Source organism: Xenia sp. Carnegie-2017, unplaced genomic scaffold (genome assembly GCF_021976095.1).
Source record: "Xenia sp. Carnegie-2017 unplaced genomic scaffold, XeniaSp_v1 HiC_scaffold_21, whole genome shotgun sequence".
Classification (NCBI taxonomy): Eukaryota; Metazoa; Cnidaria; class Anthozoa; order Malacalcyonacea; family Xeniidae; genus Xenia; species Xenia sp. Carnegie-2017.
In genome coordinates, this window is record NW_025813484.1 from 4,655,515 (window position 1) to 4,673,066 (window position 17,552).

At 35.6% G+C, this 17,552-nt stretch overlaps 1 protein-coding gene across 1 annotated transcript; it reads right to left on the minus strand.

The window, feature by feature from the left end:
• Positions 1–5,195: 5,195 nt before the first annotated feature.
• LOC124444565 lies at positions 5,196–16,513 on the minus strand. The gene is made up of 17 exons (XM_046995181.1): positions 16,058–16,513; positions 15,810–15,890; positions 14,292–14,383; positions 14,055–14,139; positions 13,443–13,496; positions 13,271–13,374; positions 12,508–12,560; positions 12,271–12,353; positions 11,089–11,120; positions 10,593–10,723; positions 10,389–10,468; positions 9,854–9,913; positions 9,438–9,522; positions 9,312–9,367; positions 9,066–9,133; positions 6,361–6,397; positions 5,196–5,541 (listed from the first exon to the last, which is right to left on the minus strand). The coding sequence occupies exons 1-17, from the start codon at positions 16,238–16,240 to the stop codon at positions 5,482–5,484; spliced, it is 1,344 nt and encodes a 447-aa protein (XP_046851137.1). The 5' UTR covers positions 16,241–16,513; the 3' UTR covers positions 5,196–5,481.
• Between the last annotated feature and the right edge of the window lie 1,039 nt (positions 16,514–17,552).

The following is a 17,552-nucleotide window of genomic DNA, read 5'->3' on the forward strand; positions in this document are numbered from 1 at the left end:
TGTTTTTTCTCATTTCTATCCTTTAAAGTCTAACTGCCTGAGCTTGTATCAGTCTGCTATTCTGTCATAGCAAAATAATACTAGAATATTCAAGAAACATAAAAAACAAAGACTTTTTGAGAAGATGAAATGGATGAGTTCAAGTGTACTTGTCAGATCTCACAGAAAAAGCTCTGTAGCTGTGCTTGCGCATGTTGAATAAAAATTTGAAGCGTAATATTTCAAAGCTTTCTGCCACACGATTCTTTGATGAACATTTTTCCGAAGTATTTTTTGTGAAGAGCTTTTGCGCATACTCCATTTGCGCATATTGCATAACCATTTGTGCATCTTCATTTTTCACCACATGCAAATGACAAAACAGACGTGTATAAGTGTTGTGTGCCTTTTGGAAAAGTGAAGCTGGCAGTCAGTTTGAGCACAGAATAATGATTATATAGAAGGGTCACTCAGGAGTACAACGCATCGCCATGTCAGTCATTATTCCAGCCAGATGATTAGGATTTCTCACTTGCTTCCAACCATTAAAATTAGATGACGTCAATACTTAATAATGAATTCAAGTATATTTTGACATATGAAATAACTTCGGATCATTTTAAAGGTTTGGAAAAAGTCAAAAACCCTAATCATCTGGCTGGAATAATGGCGGCCACCATGCCCAGCACGACATGCGCGAGGACAAAAAACATCAGAGGTTCCGACATAATGACTCTTCTGTATATTCTTATTCTGTGGTCTGATTACGACGGCCTATAGTTCTACTAAAACCATTGTCACCGACGAATATTCAATCAATTCAATTCTTGCCAAAGTGAGTGAAGTCCAATGAATGAACAACTCGGCAAGAGCGTGCGAATGGCGATTCTGGCTTTGTCAAACTAAAAAAGGAACGATACTACTTCTATACTTGGATTTAGTCGTTCGATGACAAATTTTGAAATCAATTACAGATATGAATCTTTAAAAACGGGAACAGCGGTTTGCAAAAGCCTCGATTTCTATCGCTCGCACAAAGAAATTAGAAGTTCAACTTATTAATTAATCGTTTGTAAACTGCCTCTCTCTAAGGCCATGTCCACACGTATATGGACTTTTAAAAATAAGACGATTTTTTCCTCCGTTTCTAAAAATATTTTCATCCACACGTAGCGTATTTGAATCGTTTTTGCCTGTCCCCACGTATCCGCATAAACGGAGTAAATTCAATACTTGTAAGCACTGAGCATGCGTATTTACTTGTAAGCACTGAGCATGCGTATTTACTTGTAATAAGGGATTCTTCAAGCTTTTGCAGCATCGAATTGCAATATTTGTTATTTGTATTTTGGCGCTATTCATTAACATTTCTTTTGCATCTTGGGCACTCGGTTGATTTCGTGAGTTTATATAAAAATAAGAATGGTAAAGTGAAATAAAGGCTCCATAAAAGAAAAAGGCAAAATCATATGTTATATTTTGTGGCATGTTGTGACACGGAAAACATCTTCATAATGTGTTTATTATTGCAACATACAAGTGAATGCATGTTATCAAATTTGAATTCATTTTAAGTAAAATAGCAATGCACTTATGACCCACCATTTTAAAAAGTACTCGGTTGATTCAACCATGAGACTGAACTTGATTATTGACGTCATCGTTTTCAAAAACCTCCGTTTTTGCCCGTTTACAATTAAACACAATGGATTTAGAATGGATTCGAGTTTAAGGGTTGTCTTCTGCATAAGTGGAGTACGGCGACAAAGAGCCTGACAACGCGCCGAATCAATCAAGAGCAAAGAAGAATATGATGTTACAGTTTGTTGGTGCTGGCATGACATGGGTTTCTGCTGCATACGAGTTAAAGAAAGCAGGATTAAAAGTTTTGATATTAGACCAAACAGAAAGAATTGGTGGACGAGTGTACACATATGAGGCATTGAACTCTGACTTTGCCCCTGATTTATTTGCAGAAGGTGCAAAATGTATCTTTTATAATCAATGTAGTAAATCTATTTTATTTTAAATATAGTTGACAAAATTATTTTCCTTTATATAATAATGTTAAGAATTTAAGCAGTTTTATTGGTGAGCTATGATATATTAGAGGACATGTGCACTGAATTGACGTCACAGAAAATTTCTCTTTTTTTAATCACAAATGAACGGCGAAATTATTTGAATATTTACTTGAATTTATCTTTGAATGGCTAAATGAAGTCATTATAAGAGCCTGGTTGAAGCGGTCGACGTATCTTAAGTGTTGATTTGCACTTTGTCTTCGATGACAATTTTTTGACAAAACTGGTCCGCCATCGCTGGTTTATTCTGTGAGCCAATTACATTTTAGTACGTGACTCAGGCTGGCCAATAGCTATTCTTTAATCCAATAGATAATGTACGCGATGTGATATTTGCTAAATGTTGCCTTTTTCTGGTTTTTCAAGTGTTGGGGAAGATAAAAAACGTTTGGCAGTTGAATCTGAGATTTTTTCGATATTATATAAACGAAAAATTAGTTTTTATCACAAATGACGTGTATCTATTGGTGAACAAACAACAGTTGACTATGATCTATTTGTTAAATAATTTAGTTAATTCATCATGTATGTTGCTTTACTATTGTCCCTTTCTATCTTCTACTGAGCTTGTTATAGTATTATTATGCATAGAAATGTGTCAATAAACGTTGAATTAGATCTACCAAAATTACTGAACCAAATGAACAGTGATTGAAACAAAGATGTGATCGTTGAATCATTTTCACTAGAGTACCGAAAACTATAGCATTGTTTAGGTGCTACTGTTGCATATAAACATTTTTAAGAAGTTTTTCGAAATGCAAATTCTCTAACTAAAGCAAAAATTTCTGATTATTGCAACTGGAGTGAAGAGATTACCTGGCAAAGACCGTGATCCGAACGACAGAACCCATTACTGACAGATGGCTATATTAAAGATTTCAATTTTCTAATCCAGCCGTTTCCTAGCGACGATAAAAATGCAATTCCTAAAATTTATGAAGTCAAAGAAAAAACTAGCGGTTTGTGTCCATTGAATTGTTTATCATTGCTTTCAAGAACTATTATTTTGAACAAAAAACTAATTGAAAAACCAAAAGGCATGACGAGGCTTCGTATTAAGTTCAAAACGAAACTTCAAAATCACTGTCCTCACTGTTTTTGTTTGCTATCACTTATTTCTACCTCAAACGCATTTTTAGTCCCTTGTCAGTCTTTTCCTTTTTCTATCCCGTAATAAAAAGTGATAGAAAACCAAGTCAGGTGCAATTCTCCTTTCATCTTTATGACTGATCTGGCTTTGTCCTTTCTGAATGAATGTCATCTCAGCTATCTTTCTTTGTTTCGAGCTGTAAAATTTTGTATGATTGACAAATGATCTTTCCAACACTACTATAATGACGTCATGAGTTGGCATTCCGATGCTTATTAAGCCCTTAACAACCAATCGCGGGGACTTTACGGAGAAATATTGGACTGAGGTCTTTTTTTACAGCCCAAGAGAGAAAGAATTGCATCATGCCTTTTTGTTCTTGTTTTTAATGTGGGAATTTTTCTTTATGCTAAGTAATTGTTTGTCTTTGAATAATATCTTAAACCTGTATGAGTTAATTGGTGTAAACGAAATTGAATTTTTTTTTCTTTTTCCATTATAGAATGGGAATGATAAGGCATGGCCTAGTTGGAGAGACAGTATAAAACCTTCGGCTGGAGAGGTCAAAAATATTGGTTTGTACAAGTTTAATACATTAATTAATTTTATACAGGGTGTTTAAAAAAACCCTGAGCAGTTAGGAAAACGCCGCTAAAAGTCATCAGCGCGAAAGATTTGTAAAATTTTGTGGTGGAAATAGATATAAAAATGGTTTTATTGCATAGACGTGAGTTTAAATTAATGCCAGTATTTAAATTGACGAGGTTCTTAAGAAATGACATTTTTGAAAAGGAAAGACGCAAAGTAATATGCGATTAGCATGCCTAGCATTCGCATACAATTTAGCCAAATTTCCCGAAACTTTGTTAGCTTGAACAACATATGCTATATTTTAACTCTGTATTCCAATTGCTTTTTAGCTTTGTCATATTTGTCTAAAAATGGTTACTAATTGCGACAAAAAAGTAACCATAAATAACCATTTTACGCGATTCATACAAAATGGTGTAGATACAGCACAATTGCGTGCATGATTGAACAAAAATGATGATGATGATGTCAATTGTGATGTCAAACAATGGGATGATAAGAATTTGTAGTCAATTCACAATGAAAAGCTTCCTCAAGAGTACTTTGGATGTAATTCTTGCTAAAGTCAAAGGCTGTGATCGAGATGATCTTGGAAATCTTCTTCCTTGATCCAATGACGCACTGCGCGGTTACTTAGTACTTTCCCACACTTTGCAGTTCGATCTTTCTCTAGTAGTATTGTTGCGTGACCAGCTTGGAGGTTGGTGGTCTAAAAATATGCATTTTTTGGTCGGCGGTACGGAAAAATTGCCGAAAGCTTTCTTTAGCGACAATGGCGAAGCCAACAAGTTGGATAAGAAAACTAACATCCTATTCAATAAACAAGTATCAAACTTTCTCCAACGAAAATCTCAATATGGACTCGGAAACTGCTGTTACATGTTACCCAGTAAACGGGAATGGAGAGTTAGAATACCACGGCAAAGTAAGATGTAGTGTTTTTCAAATCGCATACAAGAAAGCATGTGAATTAATGAAATCAGTTTAGAACTACACGACCCTCATCCCTATATAAATGTAGGAAATACGTCAGTAAACGTTCCTGTGAAAAACAAGACCCGAGGCGGCCATGTTATTAGTTAAAATATTTCATAGACAGTTGCCCAAATAACATATAACATATAGCTAGAACTCAGCGCTTTCATAATATTTGAAAACTACGGTCGTTACTTCAGTAATTTGCAAACATCAGTGCGCCGAAGTTCGATCACCTTTGCTTTTAGAGACAGCGTGTATAATACAACCAACCGCATACTTGACCTGTTTACCAACGGTAAATACATTTGCCAAAACAGCCATTGAAATTATATAGATTAAGAAAGTACACGAATGTTGTAATGCCTAGAATTATTTGCTTACAGGAGTGCATGAATTAACACTCGGTTCTCGGTATAAGACTGCACATTGCACATCGACATAGCTTGGTAGGATTCATTACAATACATATCTTTCAAAAAGATAAGAATATTGACTGAAAATGAGCACATACAGTTATTTACAAATTCATCTTTACTGTGCTATCAATCAATCAAGTTCAATTGTGAATGGCATTATGATTTTAAGGAAGACACAGCCAACAGAAAGCCATGCCAGTGTTGGTTCACATTAAGAACACCATACTTTTTTTCTATTTACAACATTTTGGGAAAATTTCGCTTTTGGAAAATTTCTGGGAAATGTTATATTGCATCAAAACTACGAATTTTCACAAGGATCTCCATGCAGGTGATTTACTTAAAAATGTTGAAGGAGTTGCTTTTTAAATTGCCACAAATCGACGTTGATATTTCCACTCTGTAAACAAAAATATGCGTTCAATCTTAGAAACGATGCAGTAATATATCATCGCTATGTATAGATACATAACTTCATCATTAAAGTATGCCTTTTCTCGTGAATTTATTAGAACTTTGCGTTTTGACGGCATTATATTTTATTTAAGAAATAAAAAATGTTTACTGTGTTTGCACGGGCTTATGCAAACCGAGGAGACCTTTGGGAGAACTCAAGAGCAGATCAGTGTAAGCCCGAGACCGAAGGTCGAGGGTTGCACATGCTCGAGAGTTCTCAAAACGTCTCCTGGGTTTGCATAAGCCAGTGCAAACACAGTAAACATTTTTTATTTCTTTTGTAAAATAAAATAATGCGAAAATGACAAACATTTTAATTTTTCCTCTAAAATGTATTCATGATCGATTCGCAAATTCTCTTTGACTGATTGATTGCTTTGATTGATTTGATTGGTTGAGCTCAGATGTGCTTTGCACAGGCTAATGCAAACACAGCTCTAGACCAATCAGCGCACGCGTTTCATTGTGTTTATTTTATAAATGTTTATAACTAAGCTTGCACTGTTAACGAATGGCTTCAAAAACGGCTTCTAACATCCTTCCTTGATAAAATAAAAGAAACCTCGACTTTCCTACGCATTCGCTACATCAAATGGTATTTGGTTTTTAAAAACTTGCACAAAAACCAGATCCAAGTTTGCAACATTTTTAAAAAGGTATTTGCCCGCATATTTCGTATCGCAGGAAAACGTTTTCCACTTGAAATTGGATAAAATGATACAAACTGGCATTCAAAAAAAGCTATTTACGAAGTTGAACTTACCCCAAATAATTCCATAGAGCTGATGTCTGACCGTGCCCTGCAATATCAGACATAAATTGTCGACAAACAAAACACTTTAACACAAAAATATCGAAAGATATTGGAATTTTTTAAAAGGCTGCACAATTTTATTGTTGGTATTAAACGCTAAAAACAGTCCTGTTCACGCGATACCGGATTGGTTTGATACCAGATTACTTTTCTTATCGGATAGGCCTTGCGTTCATACGGCTCCGCTGCGATCCAATACGGTTTGTATCGTTTTTCCGGAGCGATTTGAGTACGCGGTGGAAGTGGTATGAAAACCGATCGATACGTTCCGCAGTTCCGCTGTCGTGTGAACGCTCGAATCCGATACGTTTCACTTTGGAAACTGAAAAATTCGTGCGATTTTTCAAAATGAAAGCCAACATAGAGATACAAACTATGTTTTCAATCAGTAATCCGCCAATAAATATAACATATCTTCAGCAAGGCACGTTTAAGCCTTTAACAATGTATTATCGTAGGGTGAAAGGGTTTATTCTAGTATTATTGTAATGGCAACATATATTCGGTCGAATTTTGACTTTATACTCTTCCAGTCCTTGCGCCCATTCGTACAAAACCTTAACACGCTAAAAAAAACTCTACGTTGTTATCTGTCAAAAAAATTTCTCATTACTTACGAAATATTTGAATTAGCAAACATCGCTGTAATTACTTGCACATACAAGTACTGGGGCGAATAGACCTTTTCAAGGTTATCGTAGCCATATTGCAGGGGGTGCAAAAACATTGGGCCGAGCGCGCGGTCACGCATGGCGTCCACATATATTACTAATAAATGCGCAAAAATTACCCTTATACATATTGGCCATTTCTTTCAAAAATATTTCTCAAAATCATCCATTATAGTAGTCAAATTATTATTTGCGATTTTTTATACACGTGAGTCCAATTTTGTGTTAATCAAAAAGCGGAAAGTTAAAGAAAACATTTGTTTTTTTTGAACAACTTGACCGTCGTTTGAGCGATGTTCTTCAGTTCGCAAATGTGCGGATCTCATAAGCCAAGTCAAACGAACTAAACCCTAAACTTGCCGAGTAGCCGTGAGCAGTCATAGCCGAAATTTTAAAAAATGCGCGTTGTGCAGTTGGATATTGCGATAATGATAAACGCTATCCCCTATTATTAAGTTAAGAGGTCTCACGTAGAAAATTCAGTTTTTCATTAGTGGCCCAAAGATCAAGCACTTGCTGAAATTTGGCGAAAACAAATTGCAAACAGCAGAGCCGATGACTTTAACCCAAAGCCTGGTGCACAAGGTACTTTAGTTTGCTCAAATTATTTTCCCTAGGTAAGAAGAACCCCAAATAACCGCGGAACGGATTATCCTTCGGTTTTTATTACGCTATCAGAGTACGAGCAATCGAGGACTCCGCTTAAACGTAAAGGAGGAGAAACATGGACGACATCAAAGCGTCCTCATCAATCCTATGACACCGAGTATTCTGATTCAAGTTTTGATGGAAATCCAGCAAAATCTGAGGCATCTTTACTCCCTGTCCCTTAGGAATTTGAACAGTTGACGAGAGAGTATGATGTAAGGTTTCACACCGGCCTGCCATCGACTAACAGTTTTAAGTGTGTATTTGAATTCTTGGCTGTTTCTTCTTCTGGCTGTTAAGTCGCCATACATAATAATAAAAATAGCAATGTCACTTTACAAATAATTGGAAATACTAATAAGAGTTTGCCGTAGAATAGTTCCTCGTGATACTTGCTGACTTTGCTGTAGACATGTGCGTGTGTTGCGAACTCAAGAACATCGCTCAAACGACGGTCAAGTTGTTCAAAGAAAACAAATGTTTTCTTTAACTTTCCGCTTTTTGATTACCACAAAATTGGACTCACGTGTATAAAAAATCGCAAATAATAATTCAACTATTAAAATGGATGAGTTTGAGAAATATTTTTGAAAGAAATGGCCAATATGTATAAGGGTAATTTTTGCGCATTTATTAGTAATTTATATGGACGCCATGCGTGACCGCGCGCTCGGCCCAATGTTTTTGCACCCCCTGCAATATGGCTGCGATAACCTTGAAAAGGTCTATTAAGAACTTATGTTGCGTCTTACGAATCCGGCAGCGTACGAACAGAGTGCATTTTTCGTATCGGATTGCTCAGCGAATCCGGTCCAATACGAATCAGGTATCGTGTGAACAGGGCCTAAGATTTGTCAGGCAAGCAGAACCTCAAATGGACACGAACTACGTTTACACTACTCTGGAGCGAAAAAGTGACGACGAAATTTGAATGCGCTTACACTGATCCGTTTGAATTGTGCTGCAGTTTTGCGGGTGTTTACACATAATGTCTCTTGTCAAAACTCGCCGGTTGTTTTTGAGAAAATGGCGCCATTTCTTGTTCACACAATGCTAGATGTTTGTATCTCTAGCCATAAATTATAAAAACACTGATTTGTCAAAATAAGAACGAATTTGTCATAAAAAGCTTTCCACACATAAAATTCTCCCAATTCAATTATGCGCCACTAAGCGGGAGAATTCGAAGAGAACTGGCTTCTAAACAAATGCAAACCGGTTCTGTTGGTTCATTGGGCCGTTTTCAGACCAATCTGGTGTAGTGTAAACGTAGTCGTAATAAATTTAACAAAGCAGTTTGCCATACAATACCCAGCCTTAAATTAATATACGCACTTATCAATGGCACCACGATAGGCTATTCTGATGATGCAAGGCATTTTCTTCTTTGAGGAGGCAGGGTTCTTGAAAAATTCAAAACATAACTTCTCTCAGTTGTCATTAACAAAGAAGGAGATGACGTTGGAAAAAATACATTTACGGATTGAAAAATAAGCGAAAACTTAAAATTCCATAAAAGAAATGAATTGGGTTGAACATCTGAAAATTTCAAGTAATTTAAGTCTATGAATAGACTCTTACCAGTGACGGAAAGACTCCGCCTGCGCTGATGGCATAAAGTTTCATCTTTATGAATGCTATAAAGGAAAACAAAGTTCTTCACTATAAAAAGGTAAGAAATGGCTGTTTTAAAAAAACATCGAGCACCTTTCATGATGCGATAAAATAATACGAAAAGATCCCTTCCAGGATGCTTGCTCAAAATGACGACCTCGTTTGAAACACTGGGTGTCTGAACGAGATAAACATTTTAAATAATCAGAAATTAACAAATAAGAAACAAGTGTAGAACATGAGATACAAGCAAGAACTGCGGTCTCACGGTTATTGCTGTGATTAAGAGGATTAAGAGCAGCGGTTGACAAACATGAAAAATACATCAACACGCAGAGCATATGCAAAATGCTCACAGATTTGCGCTCAATACGATCATTCTGGCTTTGATCTCAGATTTCACGTCTAATTATTAATGGCAAATATCCGCTTGTGTTGAAAATCTCTTTATTCATTGCGGCGGGAAACAGAATTTTCCTCACTATTTGTTACTAAAAAGAAGTACTCACAACAGATACAAAGGCAACTGAATCTCCATTAGTGATGCTCAACTGCAATATCGTGTGAATCTGCCGCGAAAAATTTCAGTTAGTCATAACGAGTGAGAAAATCTAACAGTACTTTTGAAATTGCAGAGTGAATGAGAAGATCGTTCGGTAGCATTTGGCTGAATTGTGAATTGTGCAATAGATGCAGAACACACCAGTGGGCAAAATTGTGGTTATAGACTACAATCCCAAAATTGAAAATATGACTTTAGGCAGAAAAGTTACTAAAGAGACACGACTTCGGCTGTTCAAGGCTTTATGACCAGCGAATTGCAAATTACAAAAACCGTAAATTTGCCATTGCTCCTCAATCATTTTACACATGCTTTAGTTGATAAAGTAGTAGGCGACCTATAGTAGGGAACCAATGAATCTCGAGACTCTCCCGCATCAATTTTATGCTCATCAGGGACAAACGTTAGCCACAATGGTCCAACAGGGGTGTTCTTACGACATTCTGAGTACTTATAATACTGTTATGAAATTTCTGTTCCACCTTAATGAGATCGTTGAAATAATTGCCACCTTCCGCCATTTTGTATTCATTTGTCGCGTGAAAGATCTTTTCCCAGCCGGCTGTAAGTTTCAAAAGATTGAAAGTACAGTCACTTGAAAAATCATCATCTACGTAACTATCAACGGGGGGAGGGGGGCAGGGGTAGAATATACAAAAATACTTTGATAACGACTACAAGCTTACAGAAATAGAAATCCTTGGAGACGAACATGTGAACATGAGGATGAATTTGACTAGCGCTTGCTTTTGGTAGAATATCCCATAGGAAGCTTGGTAAAGTAAAGTTTGGATCAGTGTCAAAGCATTTTCGAAACCTATTTAAGTAGAAAATAAACATATTAGACTGTGCGTCATACTTTTACATATTTGCTATAAGTTTTCATATATGTAGAAACATGCTTCTGACGGACAAACTAAGACAATTAATCATATTATTCGAATTATGGAAGCGCAGGATGAACTTTTAATCGAGTATAGAAATATGGATGTTTGTAGCTAGATGTAGATCATCGAGGTTTGTATAGTCCTGAGAAGTATTATTAGTGTTGCTGTTGACTGACGTTTCAACAACATTAGCGGTAGTCATCTTCAAAGTCAACCTGAGAAGGACATCTAGCAACAAACATCCAACGATACTCCTGGGTTCAAAGCATTCACTTCTTTAAAAATGTATACCAACCATTCTTGAGACAGATTCATTAAATCTAAAAACTGGAAAGATAAATATACGATATAAGTCACAGAATACACATCTAACAGAAGGCCCACTCGGCTAAAATCGTGGCGTATTTTTTCACTACGCATGCGTGACTTCCCATCAAGATACTTTCACAAAATCAAGATGGAATAGTGTTGCACGAGAATGCCATTTTACTAATAATTCACGTTTAAAGCAAAAGTTTGCCGAAATTTTTACAAAGAGTTATCATCTTGGGAAGGAGATAAGGTTCCAAGCTATTGTATTGCAAAACGATATATTATTAAAAAAAACTATATTTTCTATTGCGATCTAGCGGAAGTATTTTGCTGGAAGGCGTGTCTCCTTTAGAATTTGCTTCAGAAAAGTGGGGGACACAAACATCAAAGGCTCCGACACAAGTGGACCTTCTGTTAAGATATCTATTCAGTGATATAAGTAAAGAAAAAGACAAAACAAGTCTAGATGGGGGTCGAGTTAATATAGCCTAGCAACCTTTGTAACTAGTGACCTGAACGGAAAACATGTTTCATGAATCTAAATTATAAGCAAATCTCTGTCATAGAAATAGTCGTGAATAAACAGCAAAAGGGTGGACAAACGATTTACGAAGTGGTGTGATTGAAAATAAGTTGAATTGCCCGTTAAAAGGAGAGGCTATGTGCGTTATTTCTTAGAAAGAACTTCATTACTTTGTAAAAAAAGTTAAGTGGGCTCAAAATAAAGTTGATTTTCAAGTAAAGTAAATTAACGTACGCACTGTAGCAAAGGAAAATGATGACTTTTGAATCCCTGAAGAGGAAGTCTTTGTTTAAAACAACTCGCACACGCAAGACAAAAAAGTAATTCTTATCTTCCCGAAAAATACGAAAACTCAAAAACAAATGGAAGTCGAGAAATGAAGCAAACAAATACGGAATTTCGAACGATCATGGTTTCAGCCAGTGACGTCACTGTGCAGTTGAGATTTCAGAAAAATCCTTTAAAGAAAGAAAGACAAATCCATAAGCAAACAACTGCGTCCTTTGGAATGCGTATGAATGTATGAGCTCTTCGTCATATTTTGCGTATTCGCACTCATGTGTAATAAGTTTCAAAGATACGAAGGTAAAATATTGATTAAAGTGTAAGAAACATGGAGCTTTGTCAATAAATACTAACTACCTGTTCTTCGTTGAATTCTAAAGGATTATGGTGCTTCCAAATGGCAAGACCGTGAAACCGTTCGATTTTGAATGTGTTCGCAACTAAAATAGAAAACAAGAATATGAGCATGCGTCGAAACAAACGCTCGATGTATTTTCTTTAATGTTCTTCCGTTACTCCTCTGCATAAGTAAATGCCATGAAAACAGGTTATTTATGACAGAAATTGATGAAATTTGGAGCAAACCCCCCTTACTTGCTGCAGAGTACTTTGAATCCAGGTAACCGAAAATATCCTTTCCGGTCATCCTTAATGTAAAAAAAGAACAACTGAAAACTACAAAACAACGAAGGGGACGATAGAAAAGGAAACTTGACAAAAGAGAAGGAATGAATGAGGAAGGAAAGAGGAATGGAAGGAAGGAGGAAGGAAAGGAAGAGGGAAGGAAAAAGGAAGGAAAGGAAGGAAATGGAAAAGGAAGGGAAGGAAGTGGAGGAGGAAATGGAAAAGGGGGAAGGAAGGAAGGAAAGTCTGGAGGGAAAATGGAAATGGAAAATGGAAGGAATTCAAAATGGAAATCGGAAGAAGGAAGAAAAGGAAGGAAGGAAATCTGGAAGGAAGGAAGGAATTGGAAATGGAAGGAAAATGGAAAAGGAATGGAAGGAAGGAAGGAATGGAAATGGAAGGAAGGATGGAAAAAATGGAGGAAGGAAATGGAATAGAGGAATGGATGTTGGAGGATAAGGAAGGAAGGAAGGAAGGATGGAAGGAAATAAGGAAGAAGGAAGGAAGTCCTCTTCTGCTAACCAACTTCTCTAAGCAAAGCAAACATAAACTCGTACATTAAACATTTCGTTAATTTTGTTTAATGTTTAATTTTGGCGCGAATCTGCCCATAACGTGACCATGTTTTCCGCTTCACAATTTGCACCACACAAGCCGCAGTTTAAAATTTGAAACTTGAAAACATTTTCAAGGTCAACTATAGGTGTTCGTATATTTATTGAGATATTCTTACAGTTTATCAACGTCTTCTGCACCAGCAAACCCAGGTCGCTTATTTCGTAAAGGATTTAATAGCGTCGCATCCTTAGTGTATTTGTTCATAATTACTAAAATAAACTGGAAAAAGTAAATTAACATTATTTTGCTTCCATAGAAAGAAAATTGAAAAAAACTTTGTTATATACCTGGTGTTTTGTAGATTCCAAAAGTTTCTCATCGCCATTAAACCAGGACAAAACCTTAAATAACACTGAAGCTTAATCGGTATATGGTAACAAAAGTTAATAAAGTAAACAAACACGTCAAGGAACACAATATTAATACAATCTTAAACGTAATCTGCATTGACTATTATTTTTGTTAAATTCTTTTACTCTTACGCCATGATTGAGAGATATTTTTTGAAAGTGTGCTCTATTAAACAGAAAGCACAATTGCGTTTGCATAATTTTGCTTCTTATATCAATATTTAGCAGGGAAATTTGTACTTCAGCGCAACTTACCTGTAAATCTATCTCTGGGGACGGTTGTACGAAGACCGAATAGCGTTAACCACTGAATAGCAATTTTTTGAACAAAAATTCTTTTAAGGGAAAAATATACGATTCAAGCGGAGCAATCACTGAAAAAACTATTGCTTCTAAGATTACGGAAATTTCTTTGTCGTTAGGACAAAATAAACACTTTTCTACAAGTTTGAAAATTTTACCATTCCAATGAATAACGCTATCCAGGCTTCGTGCAACCAGCTCCTGTAAAGCAAGTTCTCTATTACGTACATTGGACGTTAAAATTACCTTTTTCGAAAAAGTATCAGACAGAACAACTTCCGTTTCACTCTTTCGAAAATAAAATAATCTTGAGAAAAGTGCGTGTGCCGACCTTCATGGAGAAAAAATGTCCAAAAATTGGATAACTTACAGTTACAATGTTGAAAGAATGAACAGACCAAGCTCAACAATCAAATCACAATGTATGGATGCTGGCTGAGGCAAAAATGGCTCAATAAAACTGAATAAAACATGGCTGCGTACCTACAGACTTCAATCCTGGTATTCTTCAAGTTATTTAACACTTCATTGAAATTATCAAGGGAAATCCCATTGTTGATGCAGGTCTGTGAAACCTGAAAAATAGAAAATATGCAATTATGTCGCTAACATTTACTACACATCAACATAAATCATTAAGTACAATTTATAGGCAAAATAACAAAAAACTGTAGGCTTATTTCATTGCAATCCATTATTATTACTGAAAAACTTGGTTTGAAAGACAATTAGGTTGGAACAACAAGATTTGCAAAATTTTTGCGGACTGGAAAATTTTGTTGAGCATGTATCCATTATGATGTCGATGGAAGTGAAATATGATACGGCTGTGACAAAAAATATTTTAACTTAAAGATTTAGGTGTGTCAGCTAATTTAGCTATGATTGCTAGATAAAATTCATCAAAAAAACATGGATCAAACTTATAGCATGCCATGAATGTTGTTAATCTCCAAATAATATAACATAAAAGCTATACATTTGGTGATTGATTAGAAAAACAATCCCAACAGAATAGGCTTGGGCCAATGATTATAACAGATCTCATTAAGTATTTTGAGCTAAAGCGCAACCAGATTTACATAACACATAAATACATCTAAGAAAATCCTAGATATTGTCAATCAATGCACAATATTAAGCTTTAAGTTTATGCCATTTTAGGTACGTAAAGTATGAGCTTATATAAACTAGCGAATATGCATCATTGGCAAAGCTTGATTTTTTACTATTTTCATTTTTGTCTTTTCTAGTTTGTTGTTGTTTACTTTTAGTCTTTAGTTCAACATTGTATGATATATTTGCAATAATGAACAGAATGGAAACAGTTTTTCAAGTTATCTTACATCAGCCTTACATGAGTCTTTAGTTCAACATTGTAGGATATATTTGCCATAATAAACAGAATGGAAACAGTTTTTCACAGTTATCTTACATCAGCCTTACATGAGTCTTTAGTTCAACATTGTAGGATATATTTGCCATAATGAACAGATTGGAAACTGTTTTTCACAGTTATCTTATATAAGCCTTAAATGAGAAGACAATCACATTGTTTACAAAGCTGATGTCAAACCCATATTGTCATATGGGTTTATAAGCATAATCAACGAAAGCCAGCCTCATATCCGTTTGAACTGTCACATAAATTATACTGGTTTACAACCAAGCAGTAAACAACCCATTTTGCAATAGCTTTTCAAATTATATAATGGCAAATTGAAATTACAAATTAAATTGATTTCAAATAAAGCAGTATAATTTATGCAACTGCTTAAACAAATGTGACATATATGTGTGGGGGCTAAGCTTTTCTTCAATATTGCACCATAGGTGAAGTATGGGTCTAGATGTAGACCAATGTTTATGTACAAGAATGAATCTTTAGAGTTTTTCCAATCATATTTCATACTATTGACTTAAATACTAATATAACTAAACAATCTAAATTTAAAAACAAATGATATTTCAGTGCAGAGTTCCATGAATAACCTACCCTACCCCTAACCCTATTCCTAATCCTGACTCAGCTTGATAGTCGTTGGCAGTCTTCGTGACATGATATTCAGTCTGTAATTGTGCCTATGTTTGTAAAGGGAAATGGAATAGTATGGGAAGATAAAGACTGATGTGACTTCTGCAGTTTGATAATCGATTTAGCATCGATGATACGTTCACACGTTATTCACACTAGCAGAATATTAAACAATCAAACATTATTTGTAATTACTTCTTATTATATCGTATACCTTCTGCAGTTCGAGATAGTTAAACTTCAATAAGTCCTCGGCATTATCACGGTCTACCAGACTTATGTTGGTATAAGACGATAAATTGTATCCAATCGCTCTCATCCATACAAACGCAAACGATAAGACAATTACCACAAAAATTATAGCGACGTTAACGTGAGATTTAGTGTATAGACGCATTATACTTCTTCTACTTCACGTTAAAGTATCAAATTGTCGCGCGAGACTTCATCGACTTGTTCACGGTTGTTTACAACACCCTGTCGACAAAGAAAGTTAATATTGTCTAGCAATACTGTTGGAGGATGTATGATTTAAAAGACTTGACAACATTTTTCGAGTAAGAAAAAACAACTTTTTATAGTCTGTGATGTTTTATGCAAACCAATGTGAAAGTTGTTGACTCAGCAATGCATAAACAACAACATGTTCCGGGGGGGAGTGGTTGAAAAACAATCTTATCATGGTCGCCGACACTTAGATGGAGATTGTATTCCTGCAGTGTTGCTGAGTTTAATACTATAGAAATACATCAATAAAAGGTAAATACAAAAATAATATAGATCAATTTTTGCACTTGTGTTACTCATGTTTACTTTGTTGAAAATGATTTCTCCAGGCAATATGTAATAAGAAATACGAATTACAAGCCAGACATAAAAAGCTTACCGTATTTGTTGCCGGGTGTTTATTTATAAAATACTTCGGTGTTTATTTACAGTTTGTTAGCATTCAGTTCTTACATGTTCATATTACAACCCAATTTCGCATATCTAATGTTATATTCATGAACTTTTGAAATAAACGATTCTCTGTAATAAACGCCCCCGATTGTTAGAGAGAGGCGTATATTAGAGAGGGACGTTTATTTCCGAAGTTCATAATTACAAAATCTGGGAGTCACATGAACTTGCAACTACTTAACGTTTACAAAATGCCAATGATGTCAAATCGTCAACCGACCTGTTCACTACGTATAACTGGTCATCTTCAGCTTCTTCAATCTCCCAACCAGAAATGTCTTTGAAAGAGTCGGGTCGTATGCTTTCGTCCAGAACTAACAGCTTTGAGCTTAATGTGACAGAATGATGTGACGTCATCCCACGCTGGATACGGCTGGTCTTCCTTAAAAAAAGGAGAGATCATATTCTCAATCATGGGACCATCCTCTTTTCAAATCCACATGTCTTTTTTTTATATTTCTTTTATTTATTTTTTTACAGCAGGAACCACTCTTCGAAAACGTAATGGACAATGCTTGGCTTCGTGTTTCCACATGACTTGAATTGATAAACACTATTTCTTTGATTTTCTCACCGATCCATTTATAGTACATTTCGTTAACCTTTGACTTGGGGCATGAATGTGATGATTGTAAATCTACAAGGAATTACGGCTTGAGCAACATTCAATCGTCAGTTTGACGCTTACACAGTGTTTTTTAAACGAAAAAGCTTTTAAATAAAGTGAATGCTTTGAACCCCGGAGTATC